The sequence below is a fragment of the Eutrigla gurnardus genome (assembly GCF_963514095.1).
Source record: "Eutrigla gurnardus genome assembly, chromosome: 8".
NCBI lineage: Eukaryota > Metazoa > Chordata > Actinopteri > Perciformes > Triglidae > Eutrigla > Eutrigla gurnardus.
The window spans coordinates 5373219-5400786 of NC_139922.1; the positions used below are offsets into that span (position 1 = coordinate 5373219).

Consider the following 27568-nt stretch of genomic DNA (forward strand, 5'->3'; position numbering starts at 1 on the left):
TCGGCACGTTTGGACTGCAGCCGGTAAAATGTGTGGAAAAAGACGCCGTGAAGCTCAGATACAGCTATGTTCTCACTCAGGTATTAAACAGTTTACTTTCCAACAAACATATTTTTTCAGGTTGTCGGAGCGACGTTTGGAAAGTGTTGGTTGCAGTTCTTGTGTTGTGATTTGCTGGAGTCCAACTGTCCTCTGCTGAGTGTGTGTATATATACTGAGTGGCTGTCTCACTGCGCTTACAGGCCGTCTTCCTCTCAGGCTGGCGACAGGTGAGTGTGAGCCTTCATTCAAGTAGCAACGCTTTCTTTTTAAGACAGTGGTACAATATTTGAAAGTGAGGTTTATAAAACAGCTGAACTGAAACTAAAAATATACATTTATACCTTTTTTATACTTTTATACTAAAATGCAAAATTTTCTTTAGAATTTTAATGTGAAGTACACCTTTTTCTCTTTCATCGTTTTTTTTTCCTTTATTCATGTTTTCCAACCTAAATCATACAATCGTGCAGCCCTCTTCATCTGCGATAGTCTTTCTTTGTTGAGTTGCTGAAAACCATATTTCCTGTGGAATAACTCCCCCTCTCAATCATTTCAAAGTACCTCAGAAGCAAAGAGGAGGTTCTGCACGGAGGTGATACGGTAAGCACAAATCTTACTGTTTTACACCCAAACTTAAATCTTCCGACTGGGATCATTGCAGAGTGACTTCACTATTTGCAGGATTAGAGGATGTTTATTGAGAGTAAAACCTTGTGAATGTGCTCTGAGTGCAGTCGTGAATCTCCCAATATTTCAAATCACGTTTTAACAACTCCCTCAGAAACACGGGCCTTGTTGGGTTGATGCGTTTCTGGGTTTCACCACTATCTTGTTCTTTCTCCAACACTGATAGAGGACTCTTGCTGAATAGTTTCAAGCACTTTCTTTTTCTCGTTAAAAAAATGGATGCATCACTTTGCTCAGTACAATGAAATTAAAGTAATTCATCTTTAAAATATGGAGACTGCATAAACGTTAAATGTGTCATTTGCAGCTTGTTTGTAGCTTTAGTTAAGGAACGTGACTTTGTCAGATGGTATGAGAATGCTCAATAATTTATCTAAAGCTAAAATTAATCTGTCAATTTGATCAGAAATGACGAGATTTTATTCATCATCAAAGAGGTTAACATTTAACTGTTTTCAATACATGAAATACATTTCTACCTCAACAACATCACACCCGTCTGTTGGAGCCTCATCATGAGATATAAAGTGTGATATGAAAGACATCATACATGAAGATTATGAATAAGAGAGCCGTTCCCCAGCAGACAAGAGAAATACATGTACAGTGTATTTTTTCCCCTGCCTCTAGTCTTTGTTTTCCCTAAAGGAATTACTATTTAATATGATTTTACTCAAATGAAAAAATACAAATAAAATCACTCTTTGGTCTCTCACTCGCTCTTTGTTAACTGGCGATGAGAGACTGGGGTGCAGTCACATCTGAGGACAGTAGAGATAAACTTTGCAATGACTATTCTTTTGCTGCCAAAACCAACTTTAACCTTGATATAAAAATAAAGACAGCATCTTTGGTATTCCCCAATAAAAGTTAATTTCCATAATTTATAATTCAACTAAATGCTGCCTTTATTTACAAACATGCAGTGCTTGTCTATAGTGCAAGATGTAAATTAAAACGTGTGCGTTTTATGGATCGTGCGTCAGAGGAGGGAAGATATTCATGATATTGAACAAAAGAGAGCTTGACAGCCGACACTTTCATGTTTGAATTTTTCCGTTTGGAAAGTTCAGCTTCGTTCACACCGTCTTTATGGCTGCATGACCAAATGCATATGGAAAATGCAGGATTTCATGTCTCCCCGGTACCTGAAGCGACCTGGCCCCACCAACGCAGCCCCTTGCATGGTCTTTAATGTCTGCAGCCCTGTTGTTCTGCCAGACGAGTGTGGGGAGAGGGGGATTTCAGACGCTGTTTGAACATCCTACGGGAGCTTCTTCTGAAGTCTTCGCACGCCTTTAATGTTGGTGCACAATGCACCAACAATGTAAACTAAAATACTTCTCTGCAAAATAACATGTCAGCATGAAAGTTCATTCTCAGCTTTGGAAGTTTGAAAACACGATCTTGCTCTTCTATGTTCACATAATCCTCATTTTTCTTCTGCTGGGGGAGGACGTAAGGTGTGCTGGAAAGCTCCGGGAAAAAAACACAATAGCAGAAGAGATTCTATTCTAATCATTTTTCTTTAATCATACAGTCTAGTCAGCATAAAGTCTGACATATAATACTACAGAAGTTGCACTCGGCACAGATAAAAAGGTCTGACTGTAGTTATGATGACAATATTAGTGCTATCTCATCATCTCTTGAGAGAAAATGACGATAAGATTCTGTGTGGGCCTTCTTTTTCCTCTTCTCACTGTCATTTTAGATGGTTTTATCTGCAGGGATATCTGAGGGGAATGATGGACGCTACTCTAGATATGAGACCTAAGAGTTTCAAAAAATATGATTAAGTTCTGATAACATAAAAGTCACCCAAAACTCTAAATCTGTTTTGGTTTGGTTAACTGTGTATCCAAAACGCTAAATTAAATTAAATCATGTTCATAAATGAATGTAATTGATTGCTTTGGACATTTCACCCTAAAGTAGTGCATTGCACAGTATTATTATACATACATTTTGAATAAGTCCACTTTGTGTACTTTAAGAACTTATTATTTAAGTAGTAATGAAGGCCAAATTTGCCTAATGTTATACTTGGTCTCCAAGGACACATAAAAAATACTCATGAATGTATGGCATAATTGATTAATTATTATTGGAGTGTTAAAGTATTGTTAACTACACTGTGAAAACAGTTACTTACAACGAATACAACCATTTTGTTCTGAGTTATACATATATATATGTATATATATATATTAGTGAGTTAGTGAGATTTTATAGTAAATGTAAGACTAATATTTGAGTAGAGCCAACAGGAAATAAGCTGATGAAATGACTTCAACCAACAGCTGGAAACCTTTCAATTGGGTGTAACATAAACACGAATAAACAGATTATATGTACATGTTAATGTACAAGCTGTACTCTCTGTACTCTCCAAAGGTCATGTGACAGCAACGTCTATTTTTAGCTGAACAATTAACCCTTAAACACTTAATCGGCATATAAAGATCAAAGACCTGAAAACACATTTCTTTAGAGAATATGAATGTGATTGGGATGTGTGTTTTGAATATGGGAGTTTATGAGTAATAAACCCACACATCATAGTAGTAGTAATATGATGCATCTGCAACTTTCCACACTGTAATGTGGCTGATTTCAGTATTTTTTGTGGCTAATTTCAGTATATTTCCAAACAGGAAATACATCGACAGATGTTGACTCACAGAAATACCAACCACATATCAACCATCACATCGGATCAATTTGAGTTTTGTGTTGTGACTAAAGCTCTCCTCACCTTGACAGAACACACACTTTGATGGGAAAGCCAGAATGAGAGATGACAGAGAGGAGCTGCAGATGGGCTGAGTGCCCTCACTTTCTACTCAATTCCTGCTTCCGTTGGCGTGCATGTACACACATGGTGTTTGGTTTATTATTATTATTGTAACCATGACGATGGAGCTCCCCCAACCTTAACCTTTTAACTGATCACCATGTTTCTCTAATTATAACCCAAAGCACAATGTTTCTCTCGCCTCCCTGAACTTTAACTGCAGCTTTGTCACAACATATCTTTGACGTCCGATGTAGTTTTCTGAGGAACCAAAGTGAAGCCGTTGCCATTTAGTTGTTGTAGAACTGGAAGTGACCATGGCTGTGTCTGTAATGACTCACTACTTAATATATAGTGAGTTAAATTTACATTTACATTTCGGGTATTAGCAGACGCTTTTGTCCAAATCGACTTACAATAAGTACATTTGTCAAAAGAAAGAAACCACAACATATCATTGCCGATAAAGTAAGAGTGCAAGGGCAGTCTTTCCCTGGGATGAAGAGGAGTTCGGTTTTATGCAGGTTAAGCTTGAGGTGATGTGCAGTTGTCCAGACAGAGATGTCTGCCAGACATTCCGAGATGCGAGTTGCAATGTGAGGTTGGGGGAAAAGAGAGGAATAGCTGGGTGTCGTCTGCGTAACAATGGTAGGAGAATCCATGTAATGTGATTACAGAGCCTAGTGATCCGGTGTATAGTGAGAACAGAAGCGGTCCTAGTACTGAGCCTTGAGGGACACCGTGTCCAGAGAACAGGGTTTGGACATAGAGCCATTCCATGTGACCTGAAAGGTGTGATTTGTCAGGTATGATGTGAACCAGGTTAGAGCAGAGTCAGTGATGCCAAGTTCAGCCAGGGTGGAGAGGAGGATTTGGAGGTTGACTGTGTCGAATGCAGCAGATAGGTCGAGGAGAATGAGAACGGAGGAGTGGGATGAGGCTCTGGCATCTCGCAGCGACTCGGTCACTGTGAGGAGGGCCGTCTCAGTGGAGTGAGCAGTCCTGAAGCCTGATTGATTACATATTCCTCTGTATAGTCTATATAGAGGGTGGAGGTGGGGAAGAGTGATGTTCGGTGGAGGCAAGTCCCGTTAGCTAATTAGCATGATAGCTAGTTATAACACAAACTAAGCCAGGAGATAATTCTAGTGCTGCCTTGGTTAAAAAACTGTTTTTTTACTGTAATTCAACAACTGTGATATTATTTGGGATGCTAATTAATTAATTAACTGGCTTTTTTGTAAGGTACAGTATCTAGGAAACTCATTATCATCTAACTTCTACACGTTGGCCAAAAAATGCCCAGTGTACAATTAACCACACAGCAAGCGATATTCTTTCTGATATTACATGAATAAATCTCCAAAAGGTAGCAACACCACAAACACTGCTGAGAGGTTTAGTTCAATGACTCAACAGCAGACAGACAGCAACCTGAGAAGGCCCACACCTGTCACTCAAAGCAACCACGACGTTAATTATGCATTAAGCCTCAATAGAATTTAAACAGTCGAGTCATGTAAAATTCACCAACCACAGTTTCCATGACCAAAACCTTTTATCTGTGCCAGGCTGTTCATTTCTGCTGTAAAGTAGTACATTTTAACATGGTGGTCTATTGGGATTGACTCGCCTTGGAGCCTCGAGTGGCTATTTGAGTAACTGCAGCTATTTGTAGATCTGCAATGGTTTCTGTCCCAGAGGTTGCCACTTCGTGGGCACATCTTAAAACTATTTTTTAATTATTTATTATGAATTATAACTATTTTACAGATCAGTTGTTTTAAAAGGAAATTTAGTTTTGTTAGATTATATTTATTTATTTTATTTGTAAGGGACCATGTACAATATTAAAAATAAATGTTACCATTTGATGCATTGTACCAGAGAAAAATAAATTAATCTTGCCTTAGAGTCTGAAAATGAGTCTGCAAAATATTCCCGGCACATCTGGTAACACCAACAGCACAGGTTACAAAAGCTAAGCTAACTCTTTCCAAATAAAACAATGCTGAGCTAGCATTGACTCATAAACATACATCATTGACTAAACATAAATCATTTGAGTATTAATTTTTTCTTTCTACTACTGAAGTGTGAAAAAGTTTTTTTCCGAATCCAAAAATCAAATAAAAGTTTAAAAGTCAACCTAACTATGTAGTTTTGTAATGATTTGTTGTTCTGGTCGTTATTCACGTGTTTCACAGTTTAACCATTTGGTCCAGATAAATACATTTCCCTGGAAAGGTAATTGAGAGTGCAGTTTAGTTGTATGGGAACGCATTTTTTGTAAGAGAGAGGGTTCCCTTTAAAAATTTAACAGCTTTGAGACGAACTGAGTGTCACACTGTAGAGAATACTACTCCAGGAAAGACACCATCTGATGTGGAAACAACATCCAGGCATCTTCGGCAAACACAAGTCCCAGTGGTTGCAGGTGACATATTACTGTGCTGCACAAAAGTGGAGCAGCTAATCTCCCACTCATTCCGTAGACCTGTGGTGATGCTATCAGTGTGTGTTTCAGCGCACCTGTGAAAAACCACAGCTTTCTATCAGGAGGCCTCGACAGGAAATGTTTTGAACCACTAACACTTTAATCTGTTCATGAATGCTGGATGCTGATTGGCTGGAGTGTGTACATTATTTTCAGACAACCACAAAGCTCCGATATTGAGTTAACTTTTTTTTTTAAATTTAACCTTTATTTTTCCTGGATTAAGATTTAAAATATTGTTTTCTGAGGGAGTCATGTCCATGCCGACAGCGCAAGAGTTTCACTCAAAAACAAAACAGATACTTAAGTGACGTGAAGTAATTACGACGGCATATTAGTGCCACTATAGGAATTTTTTTTTAAATATGAGACCAAATTATCATCTTGATCGGGTGGTTGGGCTAAGATGCTAGCAGTAGCTTTCACTTGTCATAGAGGAAGTAAACAAGTTGCTGGACCGGATGTTTGCCGTTGCTGTGACAACAAGTGAAAGCTACCGCTAGCATCTTAGCCCAACCACCCGATCAATAAACACCCATACGATGACAATTTGGCCTCATAAAAAACAACAACAATAACCATCAACAGCCGTCACCATAAGTACCTTAACAAGGCGTTGTCACATGTTCAGATGGATAAATTAGAAACATAAATGTGACATTCATGAGAAGTTAGCTAGCATAAATTATGGTTGTTAGCATCTTAATAAAGTATCAAATCTGTGATTTTATAAAGTAGCAAATTTGCTACTTTATAAACTCGCAAATCTGCAACTTTTTTTCTTGGAATATTGCCCACCCCTCACTCTCGACTCCATTTTATTTTTTGTCCTACAGTGGCCCTAATATACGACGGCGTATTAGGGCCACTGTCGAAAGAAAAAAAAAAAAAAAAACGGAGCCGAGAGAGGTGGGCAATATTCTGAGATTAAAAGTCACAAATTTGCTAGTTTTAAAGTGGCAAATTTGCGACTTTAAAACTAGCAAATTTGCGAGTTTTAAAGTGGCAAATTTGCTAGTTTATTACGATGCTAACAACCGGCATTTATGCTAGCTAACTTCCCATGAATGTAGCTTTTATCTTTCTAATTAATCCATCCCGTGTGTCAATGCTTTGCTAAGGTCCTTAGGGTGATGGCTCTTGATGGTTAGTGTTGGTTAATTTTATATGGGCCAAATTGTCATCTTACGGTATGTGTGTTTGTTGATCGGGTGGTTTGGCTAAGCTAGCGGTCATAGAGGAAGTAATCACGTAGCTTGACCCGGATGTTTGCCGTTGCTATGACAACAAGTGAAAGCTACTGCTAGCTTAGGCAAACTACCTGCTCAATAAACACAAATAAGATGACAATTTGGCCCATATAAAATTAACCAACAATAACCATCAACAGCCATTACCTTAAGGGCCTTAGCAAAGCGTCACACGTTGGGATGAATTAAATTTGCCACTTTAAAACTAGCAAATTTGCCACTTTAAAACTAGCAAATTTGCGAGTTTTAAAGTGGCAAATTTGCTAGTTTATTACGATGCTAACAACCTGCATTTATGCTAGCTAACTTCGCTTCCGAATGTCGCTTTTATCTTTTTAATTATTTCCTCCCAACGTGTGACGCTTTGCTAAGGCCCTTGAATTGGCCCAGCCATTGAATAAGCAGTGTTCAGTAACAGGACAAGCACATTCAGTGTAGCTCCAAAAACAACCAAAGACAGCACAAGGTGCACAAGATGATGTACATGATACAGTTTGAAGAATCGGTTAACCAATGCTCCATTCAGTGGTTATATAAAGAAAACAGACCAACTCTCACATAAACATTGCAATGATGTGAGCCAGAAACCTGAAGCAGAGAGAAAGTTAATGGTAGCTTGATAGGGAATTTGAACTTGAAATTTGAAACCATGCATATATTAAAGGCTCCATATTATGAAAAATAGGTTTCTACACCTATAAACGGGTCCTCCCTGAGCCTGTCAACTCCCAGAATGAGGAAAACAAGTGACTCCTGCATGGTCTCTACAGCCCCCCCACTGGTACAATGGTGCTCCTACAGGCTGTTCAGATTCAGCTCCCGTTGTTACGTAATGAAGGCAGTCATTTGGCCGAACTCCTCTGATGATAGGAGATATCCGAGGGGGGCGTTTCTACACAGGGGGGAGAGCGCAGCTCGACTTACCAGTCATGGCGCTGGGTGTTCCGGCTGGTGCTCCGTGAATAAATCCCAGTGCGGGTGAAGCTGGAGATAATCCTCCCTCTGTCTCACTCGCTCTGGTGCGTCTTCACTGCTGCCTCTGGTTGTCCGACAGAACGCCGTGCACGACGGTCCGGGTCTGGTCTCTTGCGTTTCATTTTTAATGACAATGTGCCGGCTACAGTTCGTGTTAGCTTGTATGTGTGTGCTAACCACTTCACATCGGACTGCTTCAGTAACGAGGGTCAGTAAAAAGCTGGCTTTGCCTCGACACTGACCCTCGTAAAAGGATCTGTCCCAACCATACGGGACCCAGCATCTTCACCTGAGCCACATAGGCGAGCCATAACGATACATCCACGTAAACATTGGCGCATGCTACCGCTAGCGTAAGCGGCATCCTCTCCATCTCTCCAAGTAGGCGATGACAGACGGAGCTCATTACCATTTAAAGGTGCAGGAACAGAAACAGCCTGTTCTCAGCAGAGCTCATTTGAGCAACTTTTAGACAGCTGAAATTCAGGATCACGGATGGGTTTGGGGCAATGCATATCGAATACAGTGTTGTTGGACCTCTGACAGCTGTGTGGAATGGATGAAAATCATTATAATATCGGACCTTTAATTATGATGACAGAAAAAAGTCCAGGTATTTATTGAGATAAATATTGAGAGATATGTTCAATCACCTCATTAATAACAGTAACAATCTGACACACATCATCAGCTGAACATAATTCGTGCTCTCTGTTTAGACACAGCTGGAATAAATAACAAATAAGAGATTAACACAATCACATACAGCAGTAATATTGGATTATTTCTAATAAATATAGTGGATGGATTTTGAAATGTGATCATGCCCGAGGTGAATCGGGGGAATTGAAACAGATTCACAGAGAGAAACAGAGAGAGGGGAGAGCAGAATTAGATGCTTAATTTCATATCGAATACATCATTTATACAGTTTGTAGGAGATTATTAGTGTATTTTCTTGCCAACTTGGCTCATGCGACATGGGGAAAATAGACCAGTGCTTCATTTATTACAATAGGTGTTTAAATCAAAAGGCAACTTTAGCTCCGAATCAGAGGAGCTTTGATCCATTATCTTTGTGTTTCTCTTTCAAGCTGCAGGCCTGGAGATATAAAATACTGATTTGGGGTATTTGGCATACTAATTTTGTTTTATTGATTCCAGTATCCAGCCTTATTGACTGTAGTAGCACAACGTTATAGGTGCTGAAAGACTTTGACTTCACAACATTCCTAATATTTAGAAGATTATTCAAGCTGTCAGTGAACATTTAATTAACAAATCTCAGAGATCAGTTTCTCCACTACCTAAAACATATCCAATTGTATTGCTGTAGCCTACAGGAGATTTCACTCATAATTGATATCTAAACCAGGAATTGAATCAATGCGTTGTTGTATTCAAAACCTCAAAGCAGTTGCAGTGTAGATGCTTACAGCTTGTGAATGTTTCACTGTAAAAAAAATCACTGAAAGAAATGACCCATTCAATATTAATTTTCTAGATGGATCTTATAAACAGTAAACGTTGCTTCTGAATTAATTGCAATGGGTGCGTTTTGCTTCCAGAAACGTTTTTCTTCGGCTAAGAAGAATTTGAAACACAACCTCTAAGTCACGTTATCGTGTCTCCCGTCAGAGATGCCAGAGATGTCCGGTGAGAGCGTGAGACTTGGACGAGCTCAACCACAACGTGACAGGATCATACAGCTAAAGGAGTCACACTCTCCTCCTCCTCCTCCTCCTCCTCTTGCTGCTCCTCCTGCTCCTCAGACCAGTGGCGCCTCAGGAAGTCAGGTTTGCAACAAATAACCTCATGCAACACACTGCACAAAACAGTTTGGTTGAAGAAGCTAGAATGCATTATCTGAAAGACAGAATAAGGAAGCCCTGGGATTAAGACACTTTCTAGAAAAATGAATGCTCACACGGCCGGACTCTTGCATTTGCACGCTTCCTTGTGACATAATACAATAACGTCATGCTTAAAATATCTGCAGTTCATATGTGGGACTTTGTAAGGCTCTGACAGACAGGTAACCAGTCTATCACAGGGCTGACATGTAGAGACAGACAGGTAACCAGTCTATCACAGGGCTGACATGTAGAGACAGACAGGTAACCAGTCTATCACAGGGCTGACATGTAGAGACAGACAGGTAACCAGTCTATCACAGGGCTGACATGTAGAGACAGACAGGTAACCAGTCTATCACAGGGCCGACATGTAAAGACAGACAGGTAACCAGTCTATCACAGGCTGACGTGTAGAGACAGACAGGTAACCAGTCTATCACAGGGCTGACGTGTAGAGACAGACAGGTAGCCAGTCTATCATAGGCAAGGCAAGGCAAGGCAACTTTATTTGTATAGCACATTTCATACACAAGGCAGACTCAAAGTGCTTCACATCATAAAACAAAGTGAGAAGAAAAAAAGAAAAGAAAAATAGAAGAATTAAAAGAAAATAATAAAAATTTTAAAAATGCATTACAGAAAGAAAATAGAATAAAAACATATTTGCAATAATTAAAAACAGTGCAGACATTAAAAGATTTAGCAGAAAGCTATGGTGAACATAAAAGTTTTCAGTCTAGTTTTAAAAGTGGTCAGAGTTGGGGCAAGTCTTACATCTTCAGGAAGTTTATTCCAGCCATTTGTTGCATAGTGACTAAATGATGCTCTCCCGTGATTGTTGTTTACTCTGGGAATCACTAACAGATTGGTCTCAGAAGATCTTAGTGGTCTAGAAGGCTTATGTAGTGGGAGCATATCAGTGATATACTTCGGTCCTAGACCATGTAGTGATTTATATGTGAGCAGGAGGATTTTGAAATCAATCCTCTGACATACAGGGAGCCAATGTAAGGATTTAAGAATTGGTGTAATGTGCTCACATTTTTTGGTCTTTGTAAGAACTCTAGCAGCAGCGTTCTGAACAAGCTGTAGCTGCCTGACAGTTTTTTTCGGAAGACCTGCAAGGAGACCATTACAGTAGTCTAGCCTACTAGTAATAAAGGCATGTACAAGTTTTTCTAAGTCTTGAGCTGACATGAGCCCTCTAAGTCTTGCTACATTTTTTAGGTGATAGTAGGCTGATTTTGTTACTGATTTAACGTGACTGTCGAAATGTAAATCAGAATCCATAATAACCCCAAGATTTCTGGCTTTGTTTGAGGTTTTCAGGGACAGAGAGTGAAGGTGTTGAATTACTTTAAACCTTTCTTTTTTAGCACCAAAAACAATTATCTCAGTTTTGTCCTCATTTAGTTGTAGGAAGTTTTGGCACATCCAGTCTTTGACTTGCTCAATGCACTGGCACAGAAGATCTATGGGGCGATAGTCGTTTGGTGATAGTGCTACATAGATTTGGGTGTCATCGGCATAGCAATGGTGGTCAATGTTATTATTTTGCATGATTTGTCCTAGTGGGAGCATGTAGATGTTGAATAAAGTTGGCCCCAAGATTGAACCTTGGGGGACTCCACACGTTACATTGGTAGGTTCTGATACAAAGTCGCCAATGGAAACAAAATAGTTCCTATCTTGTAGATATGACTTGAACCAGTTTAAGACTGTGCCTGAGAGCCCCACCCTGTTTTCCAACCTGTCCAAGAGTATTGAGTGGTCGACAGTGTCAAATGCAGCACTGAGGTCTAATAGCATTAATATTGAAGTTTTGCCAGAGTCTGTGTTAAGACGGATGTCATTTACAACTTTAATAAGGGCCGTCTCGGTGCTATGAAAAGGTTGAAATCCTGACTGGAATTTGTTGTGGCAGCCAGTTGAAGCCAGGAAGTGACATGTAGGGCTGACATGTAGAGACAGACAGGTAACCAGTCTATCACATGGCTGACATGTAGAGACAGACAGGTAACCAGTCTATCACAGGGCTGACATGTAGAGACAGACAGGTAACCAGTCTATCACAGGGAGACATGTAGAGACAGACAGGTAACCAGTCTATCACAGGGAGACATGTAGAGACAGACAGGTAACCAGTCTATCACAGGGCCGACATGTAGAGACAGACAGGTAACCAGTCTATCACAGGGAGACATGTAGAGACAGACAGGTAACCAGTCTATCACAGGGAGACATGTAGAGACAGACAGGTAACCAGTCTATCACAGGGAGACATGTAGACAGACAGGTAACCAGTCTATCACAGGGAGACATATAGAGACAGACAGGTAACCAGTCTATCATAGGGCTGTCATGTAGAGACAGACAGGTAACCAGTCTATCACAGGGAGACATATAGAGACAGACAGGTAACCAGTCTATCATAGGGCTGTCATGTAGAGACAGACAGGTAACCAGTCTATCACAGGGAGACATGTAGAGACAGACAGGTAACCAGTCTATCACAGGGCCGACATGTAGAGACAGACAGGTAACCAGTCTATCACAGGGAGACATGTAGAGACAGACAGGTCCTTGGACTGTGGGAGGAAGCCGGAGAACCCGGAGAGAACCCACGCTAACACAGGGAGAACATGCAAACTTCAGGTCTATCAGGCTGAAATGAACCATTAATGACACATTTTTCAAGTTGTTAAGATTACAAATACCAACATGTTAATTCACTTTTAGTTTGTCACATCAGCCACATGTTGACATTTGTGTTTTGACAGAAGCAGCAGAGACCATCAGTGCTACGTCAGGGTACCCAGACAGCTTCCAGACGACAGCACGGTATGCAAACGCTACACACCTGCATCAGCATTATTCCACGTGACATCATTTTATGTGTGCAGACCTTTCAGCTAAACGTCATTCTGTATTTTATGCACAAACAACGGTAGCTTACTGGGCCATTCTTGCATCACTGCTTGATGTTATTTATTTTTTGATCTGAATAAATCGACTGATTTAAAACTCACTCAGCATAGACAGTGGCACCAGCTCCTCTAGCAGATCAAAAGTTTACATCTATACTTTCTTCCCCTTGTGCTTCCAGAAAGTAGTGCAGCCATCTCTGTTTGCAAGGAAGAGGTGGATGCAGTCTGTCTTCCCCAGTCATCTTCAACAAACATGAGCACCTCACCGAAGCAGACTCATCACTTCCTCCCCTCGAGGAGAGATCATCCAAAGCAGACCTTCATCGAGGCCAGGCTTCATGATGGGTGAGTTTGGCATACATACTCTATGACACATTTCACAAATGACTCAATGCATCATAAGCTAGTTTATGATTAACTAATGATCATGTCCATTTGGGGTATATGGTGGGGGGTAGGGGTACTACTATGGCTGTGTTTAGAGACAAATAATGTCTCGTGCACAGCCTTGTCCCTGGTTCTGTTTGTGACATTCCTGGTCAGAATGTCAATGTGCAGCAGAGACACAAGCAGCGTCAACTTTGGTAAGCCCAGGACGGTTCTGTGGCACTATAGTGGCAGAGATGAGTGCCAGCAACTCTAAAGTGAAGCACTACGTGTATCTTGAGGTCATGTTTCCTGGTGAGGGTAAGATTAAATGGTAGGTTGACAGGTAGATCCATGGTTATGAATGAATCCCATATATGAGTATCCCTTCGCAGGGTGGTTCAGTTGGCGCTAATGTCTGGTTCAGACTACCTTATATCGGCCTGATTCCAGACCGACGGTCTCTTTGGCTCAGATGGATAATAAACGTTGCAGGCAACAGTCCGTTGTTTTATACCTTGTAGTGTGTCACCGTAGACCAAACCCAACGCCATATCTGGGACGTCTCACAACGTCCTGACAGAAAGGCTAGTATGTTCAATTTGTTTTTGCGTCACTTTGACTAAATTGTAAAGAATGGCGAAGCCAAAGAAGAACAATGTTGTTGTGAAATAGAGGAAACATTTATGTTCCTAGATACAGATATATGCACAATTTGCGAAATTTGGTTTCATCCAGCTGTGGTAAACCAGCCGACATGTGTATTGCTAGATCCAGTGAATCCAGCTTTGTGACAGGACGTTGTTTGGTTTCCCGGCATATCTGAGACTTCACAACACGTACAAACCAGGAATAGTGGTTCATTTAGCCATGATGGATGAAACCTTGTTGGTGTGCACATGGAGGTAAGCCCTGCCTCCTCTCTGGTGCATCCAGCATGAGTGACAAGTGACGCCAAGAGAAATGATTGATGATTCCAGCATGATGTTTCAGTTTCAACACAGCAATCCAAATGGACACTTTCTGATCTGGCGTCTTTATTGGTAGGGAAACATTGTTTATTAAAATGATTACAAATCCATCCAAGACCGTACAACCGTTTTCTGATCTGCCATTAAAATGAATGTAAAGACATCATTAAAATAGGTTTATCATTGGAAACAGAAGTTATCAGGTGATGACATGTGATAGATAGTCTCTCAATCTGGCTGGGCAGGACAACACAGCCGTGGCTTCATGTACCATTTAGTTTTGGAATTTTAGTTTGTGAAGTTGAAAAATCACTAATACAGCCCAAACAAAGATTGTATGTTCATTTTCCAAATTAGAGTTGCTAAATCGGCACACCCAACTTCCACAAAAACTGGAAACCTGGAAGCTATGAAAACTGTATTAACATCTTTAAAATTATTCAGCTTTTTATCCAAAGGTATATCCTTGTAAAACACTTAAAGTCTGAATGTACTATTGTTACATCACAACATGACATCACTGACACGTTTTTGTTCCCGCCAGCATCCCTGAGGGGATCACTGCTCTGTTTGCGAGTGGTCTCTGCCGCTGGCCTGGCTGTGATGTGGTGTCTGAAGACTTCCCTAATTTCTTAAAGTAAGTCCACTCATGAATACTTCATTCATGGAATCACTCACTATGAAGTGGTCCCGCCTTCCAGTGGACCACCATCGGAACTTCATTTTGGAAAAAATCTGTACTGTAGTCAATGGAGAGAGACCAATATTCTTTTGATTCCGTTTGAATTGTACGATGCATTACAATGAAAAGGAGAAAATACGTAAATATGCAGATGACACCCAACAGTGAGGTTATTTGCATCTCTCTCTGTTTTCAAACACACACGCAGAATATCATGAGAATATCGTCAAGCCTGGTAGCCCCACTGAGACAGACACTATGATGCCAGAACATTCTAGATAGAAAAAACAAAACAAAAACAAAACAGATGATGATCCTGTGGAATGCAACATGGTGGTTAAATGTGATTAACGGGTGCAAATGCATTCAAGCAGATGTGCAGCTCTTGCTGTTGCTCTGCTGTTGGATGATGAGAAGGGGAAAGATTCATCCTAATTAAAAACCACTAATATCAACCTTTCATCGTTCCTACCACATCAACCGCCATCAAACAGGAAGGAAGTGGTTCAGAAGTAAAGCCCGCTTCTTGCCTGATTAAAGTTGAGAATATATTAACTTTATGTGCATCCACCCACTTCTGGAAAAAACATGTTGTGCGTCAGCCGCGCCGTACAATAGGAACAGAATGGGTTTGGAGGCGACAACAATGCAAGCAACACATTTCAGTGTGATCGGTGTTCGTGCGACTCGAAAATGTGTAGAATGTAATCATTGAGTGGTTGTGAGGACCCATTTACAGCACAGGGCATCTCAAAGATTGTCTCCAAGAAGAAGACCAAAGTGATGTCGTACCCAAGCTACCCAAAAATATATGAATGCATTGTGAAAAAATAATTTAATAGAAATGTCATAACTGACTATATCTTTTGTTTGTTATCTTTAGCAATACATTCTGAATAGTTTACAAGCAATATGATTTTAGACATAAACGCAGGCCAAAAGCTGAATACATTAGCCTGCTACGTAGTTCAGGAGCACTTTTGCAGAGGGAACAAAACGTTTCCATCCCCAGTCATTATCTTGAATCTGCTGGGCAACGGTTGGTTTCTGGTAGGAAGTAGGAAGACACACAGGTTGATGGGGACAGGACTTGTCCACAATGGTGGACCGGTTTCTGGACTGGACACAAAAGGATTCGAGCTTCTCATCAGATAAATGTATTTTCCTTACAACACTGGACCATTAACCTTATCCTATTTTGTGTTGTAGGCATCTCCACTCTGAACACAGTCATGGAGACAGAAGCATTGCTCAGTGGAAGATCCAGCAGGATATTGTTCAGTGCATGGAGAGTCAGGTGGGACCTCGAAAAACCTCAAAGCTTTACAACTGAATAAACCAAATTCTCAAAAGAAAGCCCACGTACTGTGTAAATATATTGAAGTAAGAAACCAAAAATATGAAAATTACAAACAACAGTATCATCTGGCAAAAACATTGAACCTGGCTCAACTTTTGCCGGACTGCGATTCAACCTCTTCTGGTAATGAGCTGCGTTGGCCAATCAAAATACACATTTCTGTTTCTGTCTACATAAAGTGAATGTCATGTTTCTCCTGATCTTTCAGGATGAATACAATGAAACTAAATAGTCCAGTGGTGGACTATTTAGTTTCATTGTATCTGTGATGTAGAATGGTGGAAAGAGTATGAAGGCGTATTAGGGCCACTGTTGGGGAAAAAAATAAAAAAAATGGAGGCGAGAGAGGTGGGCAATATTCTGAGAAAAAAAGTCGCAAATTTGCTAGTTTAAAGAGGCAAATTTACAAGTTTATTATGATCATAACAACTGGGATTCATGCTTGCTAACTTCCCATGAATGTTGCATTTATTTTTCTAATTAATACATCATAACGTGTGCCAACGCTTTGCTAAGGTCCTTAGGGTGATGGCTGTTTATCGTTATTGTTGGTTAATTTTATATGGGACAAATTGTCATCTTATGGGTGTTTGTTGATCGGGTGGTTTGGCTAAGCTAGCGGTAGATCATAGAGGAAGTATACATGTAGCTTGACCCGGATGTTTGCTATGACAACAAGTGAAAGCTACCGCTAAAAGTGACATTCATGGGAAGTTAGCTAGCATAAATGACGGCTGTTAGCATCAGAATAAACTAGCAAATTTGCCAGTCTAAAACTAGCAAATTTGCCAGTCTAAAACTAGCAAATTTGCCCCTTATACACCGTCGTAATAGAGAGAGTTGATGCTGCGGTATTATGAACCTGTGGCAACTGAGAAGCATTATAATGCTTTTTTTTTTACACAGGGCTACTTTATGTCTTTATAAGCACTTGGTAAATGAATACAAAGAGAGAAATGTAAGGAGCAATAGTTGTGTTCATGGTTCAGACACTAAAAGAGCAGCATGACGACACTGTTTCCTGACATCCACATGCACAGGAAATACAGTGAGGTTAAAGTAAAGTAGGGTGTGGAGGTCCTATCACATCCTGTCTCATACTGGGATTTAGTTGCCTGACTTTAACCTTCATTTAAGCTTACATTAGTTGAAGGAATACTCCAGTTGTTATCATTGTATATGACAGCTGTTACTTGTTTTGATTAGCAACAAGAGACTTGGCTTTAATTCTGTCAGGAGTCAGGACTAGTCAGGCCCACAACCACAACCACTGATGTCACCCCGCCCCCACAGCCGACATCACAACAGTATAAGTGCATGGCACTATAGACTACAGCCTCCTTTCATCACATGAAAGCCGCCCTTCAATGTTGCTATAATACATTTCAGTAAAGAACTAGACCATGTGTCATTATTCACACATTTGATTTACAACAAATAACTTTATCTCACATTCGATTATCAGTAACTATTCTGTTCAATGACTAATCACTGTGTATAATAATCTTGAAATGTTTTTCCTCTCTCTGTAAAGAAAAAAATAGCATGTCTTTCTTTTCAAGCATTCTAGTCCATCAATGCCCCCCTCCAGCCCCTCATGTTTTATGAGCAATAAAGGATAAGGCTCAGAGGTTGTTAGCACGTAACCCTTGATTGAAGCATGACTTTTGCCATCTACTCGTCAGAAAATCTCTGTACCTCTATCCTTTGTGGTCCAATAACTTGGCCACTTCTGGTTTGTGCAGGCTTTGATGTGGATGAGGTCTCAATGTCAACAGTCTCTGTTGTACATGTGACTGGTGGTGTGGCTGCTAAGAGCTCTTTCTTAATTTGTGCATAGTGCATAGTTTTCCTCGGTCTCTGTCAGATCCGTAGGCAGAGACACGCCTCTATGCCATCTTTCGACCCATCAGCCTGTATGATGAGCTGTTTCTTTGGATCAAAGAACCTGAGCACAGGAGCATTTATGAGGGCATCTTTCAGTTTATTAACTGCATCCTCATGTTGCCCTGCCTTGTCTCAGTGGTGTTGTTAACAGCATTCACTGTAGTCCTGCTTTGTCAGTGGGAGATGGCATCAGAGTGATGGCCTGGACTTCTCCCTCATCAGCTTTAACAACTTCTTATGTGACAGTGTGGCCCATGTAGTTGACGTTGCTGACTTTGTGCTGTAGTTTCTCTTTATTGAATTTCATGTTGGCTTCCTTTGCTCATGTCATTACCTTCTGTATTATCTCGTCATGCTGTTTCTCTGTGGAAGTGGCAATGATCATGTCATCAGCTATGAGTAGTTGCACCAATTGCTTGTATTTGTGCTCTTGCGGTCTCAGCAGCTCGACAATCCTAAGATTTGCTTTCCTCAAAGGTCTGTGTTTAAACTAGCTAAACTTTCCGTTGCTAGTCTTGTACACAAATCTCCCACTCTGAGGAATGCATCTGCTAGCTCACTTACGGCTAGTGAAAAATACAGCAGCGAATGCTATCCAAGGCAAAATGACAATCTGGAGCGACTTCTGAGACAATGTTATCATCATTTTATATATATGACTGTTACTTATTTGTTGTAATGACTGGAACTATGACCCCTGACCCCCCCCCCAAACACCCTACAGTATAAGTGCACGACACTGTAGACTACACCAGTAAAAACCAGACTGTCTAGATGGACAGCATGTTTCCACTTCCTCCCACTGTACAAAAGTGAAGCCAAGAAATCCCCCCCCCCCCCACACATACATTTTATAGCATTGATAAACAAAGCAAACTCGTCAGAAAAATAAAACTTCATCACACTATCAATGTGATATAAATTTCCTAAAATGAAGGAAATCGTATCACATATCGATTCATGAGCCAATATGCATCGTTGACCTGAGATAAGCTACTGAGGACAGTATTGCTTACTTTATTTATTTATTTATTTGTTTATTTCGGGCATGTCAATTAAATCGTCATCATCACACTTCATCTTTGTTCAAATAATACAATACACATGGCCGAAAGAGAAAGCGGGAGAAGCCAAAGCTTATCTAGTCCCGCCCCCATTACCCACAGGATAAAATCTTCATCATAATCTTTTCTTATCTTTTGCATTTTACATTTTGACATAACATTTTCTTTTACTTATGACATTTTGACATAACATGTTACAGCAGTAGGTAGTATACAGAGCTGAAGTCTAGCTCTAGATAGTACATACAGATTACGTGTGTATTAGACAAGTCTCCAATCGAGTGACCTTAGTGTGTAGATTTACAGGGCTCAGTTGAGTTCTTTACAGCTCAGAACTTCTGATCGCTCACAGTAGTGTCACAATTTGTATTCGTACCTAATTTATCTCCACATTGTTGATACACATTATAACAACATCCTGCTACGTACAACTGACATTGGCCTTGGACCAAACAAGTTTCTGGTTCAACTTATTGTTTGGGTACAGAATGTTTTTTTGTTATGCTCCCATGCCGTCTCAACACAGTGTCTGCTGATTCGTGCCTCTGACCTTTATCAACCCTCATGTATTAATCTGTACCGGTCAACGGTTGAATTTACATACTTTTTCTTGAAGCCACTTAGTGTTGCTGATTTTTGGACTTCTTCTTCTAACACATTCCATTGTTTAACACCTGTGACCGATAAGGAAAAGGATTTTAACGTAGTTCCTTGATGTGGCCGAAGTTGGTGTATAGACTCCTGCTATTAAAGTGAATTAGAGACAGTTTCCCGTCCATCTCAATGCTGTCGTTGTATTGAACTTCAGTGTTGTACTGACATTTTCCAGTCATGTTGAAATAGAAGTGGTTGTCCGGGTCATTTCTTTAATTCGGGTCAGATAAGGTATGATTCACATGTTGATTTGTAATGAGCTCCACACTTCCTTGCTCAGCAATCCTTTCCCATCATACTTTCAGTCCGTGTAAGAACCGTTGAACTTTGCTGTGCTGTAGTTATGGAGTGTTCGTGAGCCATACCTTAGTTATCGATTTCTCCAACTCATCGTTACTCCTGATCTGGATTATTTTGACTTCTTCTGCTGATGCTCCATTTGTTTTGATGTAGATTTTGCAGTTTGCCGTCCAGGTGTGTTGTATCTTGCCATCCTTCTTCAGTTGGCAAGCTTTTCTGGCGATGTCTGCGTTCTTTTTGGTGAGGTTATCGTTGATGTAGACGTCCGAGCCTTTGAGCTTCCTGCCCTGCTTCAGCAGTGCAGTCTTGTATTTTCTGTTGGTGAATTTCAGCACAACAACTCGAGTTACAGACTCTCTCCTTCGGGGTAAGAGGTGACATACTTCAACGTTGTCGAAATTCACCACGATGCCTTTGCCAGTCAGGAACTCAGACACCTGCATTTCCACAGGTTTGATCTCAGATTCATTAGGCTCCGGGGCTGCATCCGCAGCCACCCTTGCTTAGGTTGGAGGCTTGATTTTGAGGCCAGTCACAATCACCTCATTCAGTTTTCCCTGTTGGTCCAGCTCCTCCACTCTGTTTCCCAGCTCCTTTATCAGCTCGTCTTTCTTCGCATTCTCCTCCCGGAGTTGTTTGATTTCCCTTTTGGAGAGGTTCCATCTTTTTCTTCATATCTATCAGCTCCGCCATCAGTTCTTCTTTCATTCTTCATCAGTTCTTCTTTCATTGCCACCAGGCTTTGGACCTAACCCTAACCCTAACCCTAACTTTAAACTTTAAATATATAGAATAATAATGAACTCACTTATTTAAGTTAAACCCTGGGCCTTCTCTTCTCTTTCAGCTCATCCTGGAAAGGCAGAAACTCATTGCGATGCAACTTCATCTGCACCTCTCTGAACACATACACAGCGACTTGGTAGGTTTCTTTCACTGTATGATTTACTTAGTGTAGGCTAAAGAATTTTAAAATGTATAACTCTTGAAAAATGTAAAGAAAGCAAATGAAGGCGTGTCCATCGTTGCATGCTGAAGGCAGCTTCAGAGTGGTCGTACAGCCTTCCTCTGTTCCTGCCCCAGCCTCAGGTAACAGAGGGAGACAGAATGCCAACGTGGGGCATCAAACATCTGGAGGAGTTGTCTCAGCATGGCTACAGAGCTGTTGGTCCAGCCCACCTTCTTCCAGGTAAAAGCCTCTCTAGGTTTATTCTTAACTAAATTGGAAAGTAAAAACTAAAGTAGTGAAACCTTGAATGGTCACATTCTGAGCTCTGGAATGTGTGAGGACGAGAAGGTACAGCTACATATATGATTGACATAACATGATTCACATGCATTCTTTGTTAACCATAATAGTGTTTTAGACTGATAGAACACATTGCATTAGATCAGGCTGCTGGAGTTTGCATGTAAAGGAATAACAATTAGTGTTATTTGTGCTTATGCACCAAACAGCAGTTCGGAGTATTCGGCCTTGGAGACCCTGAATGGAGTCCTGCATGGGGTTCCAGTAGGGGACTCCATAGCTCTGTTGGGAGACTTCAATGCACACCTGGGCAACGATAGAGATATCTGGAATAGCGTGATTGGGAGGAACGGCCTCTGAGTTGTCGTTTGTCATTGGACTTCTGTGCTAGTCATGGACTGTCCATTACAAACACCATGTTCGAACATAAGGATGCTCATGGTACCAGAGCACCCTTGGACAAATTTTGTGATCGTTGCTTTAGACACTTGGTTGAAGAGAGGGGCAGAGCTGTCAACTGATCACCATCTGGTGGTGAGTTGGGACAGAGGGTGGGGGAAACCTTTGGACAGACCTGGTAAGACCAAATGGGTAGTGAACTGGAAACGGCTGGAGGACCCCCCTGTCCGAGAGATCTTCAACTCACACCTCCTGCGGAGCCTTTCTGGCATCCCTGTGGAGGTTGGGGGCATCGAACCAGAGTGGGCGATGTTCAAAGCTTCCACTGCCGAAGCTGTGACGGTGAGCTGTGGTCTAAAGGTCTTAGGTGCCTCAAGAGGCGGCAACCCTTGAACAGCGTGGTGGACGCGGGTGGTCAGAGTTATTCCAGGATATGATATGTCAGAAGACTCCATAGGCGGTTGCAAGGTATCGACAGGCCCGAAGGGCTGCAGCCTCTGCTGTGAGGGAGGCAAAGCAGCTGGTGTTGGAGGAGTTAGGAGTAGCCATGGAGAAGGACTTTCGGTCGGCACCAAGGTGCTTCTGGTAAACCATCCGGCACCTCAGAAGGGGGAAATGGTGAACCATCCAAGCTGTATACAGTAAGGATGGGACACTGTTGACCTCAACTGAGGAGGTAATCGGTCGGTGGAAGGAGCACTTTGAGGAACTCCTGAATCCGACTCTATTGTAGAGGCAGAGTTGGAAGCTGATGGAGGATCATCGTCAATTTCCCTGGTGGAAGTCACTGAAGTAGTCAAACAACTCCTCAGTGGCAAAGCCCCAGGGATTGATGAGATCCATCCAGAAATGCTGAAAGCTTTGGTGGTGGAGGGGCTGTCTTGGATGACACGTCTCTTCAACATTACGTGGTCTGTTCCCCTGTTCAAAAAGGGGGACCAGAGAGTGTGTACCAACTACAGGGGTATCACACTAACTCAGCCTCCCTGGTAAAGTCTACTCCAAGGTGCTGGAAAGGAGGGTTCGGCCTATCCAGTATTGAATGGTACAAATACAACAACATCAGGCCTCCGTACACCTACGCCTACTTGATTAGATGGTTGAGTTTCTTTCTATTATCGTTGAAGCTTTTTTTTCATTGATGTGCTTTAAGAAATCACTGATTTCACGAGAGAGAACCATTCACACTCTTTAGTTTTAAGGAGTGGCAGACTAGGGTGGTGGTCCCCCGGTTCAAAAAGGGGGACCAGAGAGTGTGTACCAGCTACAGGAGTATCACAGCACTCAGCCTCCCTGGTAAAGTCTACTCCAAGGTTCTGGAAAGGAGGGTTCGGCCGATAGTTTAACCTCTGATTGAAGAGGAACAATGCGGTTTCCGTCCTGGCCGTGGAACAATGGACCAGCTCTTTACTCGAAATGTGATTGCACCAGCACACTGGAGTACTTTCACAAAGATCAGAAGATCAGTTGAATGAATCCCAATCTGATGTCTTTGATGACATGAACTGATGACATCATCTCTGTTGTTGTTCAGACTTGGTCCCCAGTATTGAATGTTACAAATACAACAACATCAGGCCTCCGTACACCTACGCCTACTTGATTAGATGGGTGAGTTTCTTTCTATTATCGTCAAAGCTTTTTTTCATTGATTTGCTTTAACAAATCACTGATTTCACAAGAGAGAACTATTCACACTCTTTAGAAGAGTTACTGTCAATTGTAAAGTTGCTTTTCAGAACTTTCATGGTAATTTCTTTGAATATGTTCAGATACACAGCTGGATTAAATGGAGCAAAGCCTGTGAGCTGGTTCAGTCAGACAACTCAACCTGCACTTTCATACTCATGTGACATGCCTCATATTTCAATAATCTTCTTCCATTCACATCCTCCCAAGTTGGCGGTCTACTTAAGCTACAATATTTCACATCTCCCACTTTTGGCCTACATCAGTATTGATGTCAGCTTGTTTCAACCCCTACCCCTCCCTGGCATCCACCTGCAGGCTCCCGGGGGGTTTGTGATACTCACTTCCCATCATCTAATTATATTTGGGGAGCGTTGAGGCCGTAACCTAGACACCTACTAACTATATTCTGCTGCTACAATAAACATTTAAACGTGAGTTGTCTGACTGAACTGGAGAAAATGAGTTTCAATTAGCAGTTAAATGGTATTATGTTTATCCAGAGCTGAAAAAGTGATTTTCATTCAAGTCCAGACAATTGTTTCATTATTATTTATAATTATAAGCTAATCAGTGCAAAGACGGGTGTTATTTAAGTTTACAATGTTTGTCTGTCAACTCTGTTTCTCACTGTGTCGGACGGTTTGCAGTCCATCCTGGAGTCTCCAGACAAACAGCGCACTCTGAATGAGATATACAACTGGTTCACGACCATGTTCTACTACTTCAGACACAACACTGCCACCTGGAAGGTTCGACCCACTCAGATCACACAGTCACTCGGACACCTGCTCAAACCATCACACTATATTAAGTTCATTCTACTTGCTCGTGTTACTACTACATGTTGAATGTGAACTTTAGACATTGAAATAGAGTGAGTAGTTGTTCCTTCATATAGAAAGTAAGATGTCAGTTAAGTCACAAGCAGCCCAGTTGGCAGGAAAAAGTGTTGACATAGTACATTTCTGTGAACAACTGATATGTTGAATGTCCATGTTTTTCTCATTTGGTCAGAGAACACTGACGTGGTATATTGAGCGCTAAGTTAAGTGGTATAACAACAAATATAACAAGCAAGAAAGTCCACTTAGGGCGGCTAGGAGCAGCGGTGGATGGGGCAAACAAACACAGGACATTGGAGACAGCTGTTCGTGTGAAACATTGACTTCAAACTTGTTATGTAGCGTTACATAAGAAACTCTGTTAAAGGCGGTTATCATTCATTGGCACTCAGTGTGTTGTGACAGCTGTTACGATTTGTTGCCTAAACCTAACCAATGGTTTCACAACGTTAACCCATGTGGCATTGTGTGTTTCTGAAAATGTGACACACAGCTGATAGGAAATATATTTATGAAACCTACTTTTGGTTCAGAAATGTCAACATTCAGTGCGCCACAACATTTCGTACATGCAAATTGATCAAGAAAAGAACAAGAGTATGTTGTGCTCATTAGACAAACATTTGACCAATCAGAGTGATGATGGCTGATTAAAGTTGAGCTGAAATGAAAACAACTTTTTATACCTTTAAGATTACATTCACAGTCATAACTATTTAACAATATATCCAGAAAATTGACAAACAATATTTTTCTTCTTCATATTTTTTTCAAAATCAAAATCCACTATTATTTTCTTCCTGGAAAACACAATATGATGTGTGCTTACATCAGCTAGTACCAACCAATTTCAGCCAGTACAAATCCAATTCCTCCCAAGGTTATATCCCAACCGCTTATCCTGCTTCAGCTTGACTTTCAGAATGGGGTTGTCATCTTGCTACATAGCTAGCTGAATGTGTGTTTACTTTCAGATATATCTGAGCATTCAGAAAAATCTGAGATTCTCCTTCATAATAACGACTTTGCTATGAATAAGTCAGAAGCTAAACAATGTAACTCTATATGACTTGAACACAAATTAACGCGACAGGAAGCGGTTTATACTTGGAAATATGCTCTTCATTTTGCTACACTGTTTAAAGCCAAGTACTATAATTCAACATATCGCGATACATCTATAACAACACACCTTGTCTCCATACAATTGTACTTTTCCAACCAGAATGCAGTGCGGCACAACCTCAGCCTACACAAGTGTTTTGTGCGAGTGGAGGGAGGAAAGGGAGCAGTGTGGACAGTGGACGAGACAGAGTACCAGAGGAGGAAGGGACAGAAGTATCACAGGTACGATACCCTTGATGATCCTGCTCTGCAGTTTGACTTCCCTATGGCACTGGAGTGCTTTCATGGGCAGATATTTGTGGTTGGAAGTATTGAATTTGGATCACTCCTGTATTTCCTCCACCAGAGCCAGAGGAAGGCACTAATATGATATCCCAAGTTAACAAGGAAAGAAGAGGTAGGGAAGGACAACAGTAGGTAGGAAAGGAAAGAAGGGGTGGAGAAGAAAAGGAGGATGTAGGGAAGGAAAGGTAGAACTTTGAACTTAATTCCATTTCAGACTCAGCATATTTCCAGCATCAAATGTCCGCCCATAGATGATAGAATGTAGTGACAGTAGGCTTGGGAGGCATCTGCTTTTCATACTGTCATAGCTTCCTGATATTTCACCAGGGTGCACAGTATGTAGACTACCTGTCTCCGTCTCTTGGCCACACAGCAGGTACCCACACATCTCTGGGCTGAACGGAGCTGATGGTGGCGGCAGACTCTCAGTCAATCATGTGACCACAAACTAGGGATGTCAATGTTAACATGGACATTTTTGACGCTATAGGCTAATTGACTTCTGTATTTTAATGAACTGAGCTGCTCAAGCTGCAGACGAGGCGCACCATCTCTGTAGGCCAACACAGCTGCACACACATCAAATGCTCCGTGGTGGTCAGTGTGTGCAACACTGCTGGACACACACTTATTCACCCACACACACCCCATCTCACACACAGTCGGAGCAGACAAACAAGTATTGATGTTTCAATTCAGAATCTACGAGTCATCTGATCGGCTCTTCTGATCAGGATTTAGAGAGACCATTGATCAAACTATTTAGTACATATAGCATCTGATTGGGAACAAATATATACTACATAACAGCAAGACATTTACAACACATAACATTCAAACTGGATGGATATAAGCTCATTAAGTCAGTGGAGTGCCAGAGTAAAAAGAAAGTGCCTCTTCTATATCACTTTAATTTACAGGAAGAAAAATTATCCAGAAGTGACATCCCTACTATAAACTATACAAAAGATGGAAACACTGAGTCTCCATCTTTCTGAACTCAGCTTCCTGTTACACTATAGAGAGATGACCTCTGGTAGTGTCTTCTGGTCACTACAACACATCACATCAACAGCATCGCAGAAAGAGCAGCGTCTGCATGTATGACAGTATTGAAAATTGTACCATCAGGCTTTCTAAATACTGTGGTATACCGTGATACTAACCAAGCCTAAGTGACAGCCTACTGAGTCAGTGTTCTGTGTCACAGTTACTGTGTGTTTTCAGGGACTGTCCTGTGAAGTGGCTCACATCCTACTCCCATTACTGTCCAGAGGAGCCCTGAACAGCAGCAGATGGCAGCACAGAGCTGCTGGATAAGGAACTGTTGTAATGCCTCTTCTTATTTTATTTTATTTTATTTTAACGCTTGTTAGGCACTTCGGTGTCATTTGCTGCAGCAGTTTTTGTACTCACTGATGTATCATTCCAAAAGAAGTCATGCAAAATAAATGATGCCAACATTTGTGGGTGTTTTGTCTTCTGCCTAATTTGACTCATTCATGAACGAGTGCTACCCTTCAGTTATAGATCTGAAGATCTATGAGCTTGACTTTCACTAATACTATTTGTTCCCACATCGATCCACGCAAAATCTTCAACTTCAACTGCATATTATAACACAATTGTGCTGAAATGTCACCATGGCAGCAGAGTTGGAC

At 41.1% G+C, this 27568-nt stretch overlaps 1 protein-coding gene across 5 annotated transcripts; it reads left to right on the forward strand.

Moving 5' to 3' along the window:
* The first annotated feature begins 246 nt into the window (after window positions 1-246).
* On the forward strand, window positions 247-27373 carry foxp3b (forkhead box P3b). 5 transcript variants are annotated; one of them, XM_084015924.1, is made up of 13 exons: window positions 247-269; window positions 601-642; window positions 9887-10044; window positions 12885-12945; window positions 13211-13376; window positions 14913-15005; window positions 16260-16347; window positions 21163-21237; window positions 21354-21504; window positions 23498-23574; window positions 24303-24404; window positions 25723-25844; window positions 27118-27373. In XM_084015924.1, exons 3-13 carry the CDS (start codon window positions 9889-9891, stop codon window positions 27146-27148), a joined length of 1122 nt encoding a protein of 373 aa, XP_083872050.1. In that variant the 5' UTR covers window positions 247-269; window positions 601-642; window positions 9887-9888; the 3' UTR covers window positions 27149-27373. The 5 variants fall into 5 exon arrangements, with proteins under 5 accessions (XP_083872050.1, XP_083872048.1, XP_083872046.1 ...); XM_084015922.1 differs by having other exon boundaries at window positions 27135-27373; XM_084015920.1 differs by lacking the exon at window positions 27118-27373 and adding an exon at window positions 26930-27095.
* The last annotated feature ends 195 nt before the right edge of the window (window positions 27374-27568 follow it).

Coding starts and splice junctions, on each gene's coding strand:
- foxp3b (XM_084015920.1), top strand. CDS start 9,889: ATGCCAGAGATGTCCGGTGAGAGCGTGAGACTTGGACGAGCTCAACCA. Junction 23,575..24,302: donor ACGCCTACTTGATTAGATGG/GTGAGTTTCTTT, acceptor GACGGTTTGCAG/TCCATCCTGGAGTCTCCAGA. Junction 24,405..25,722: donor ACAACACTGCCACCTGGAAG/GTTCGACCCACT, acceptor TTTTCCAACCAG/AATGCAGTGCGGCACAACCT.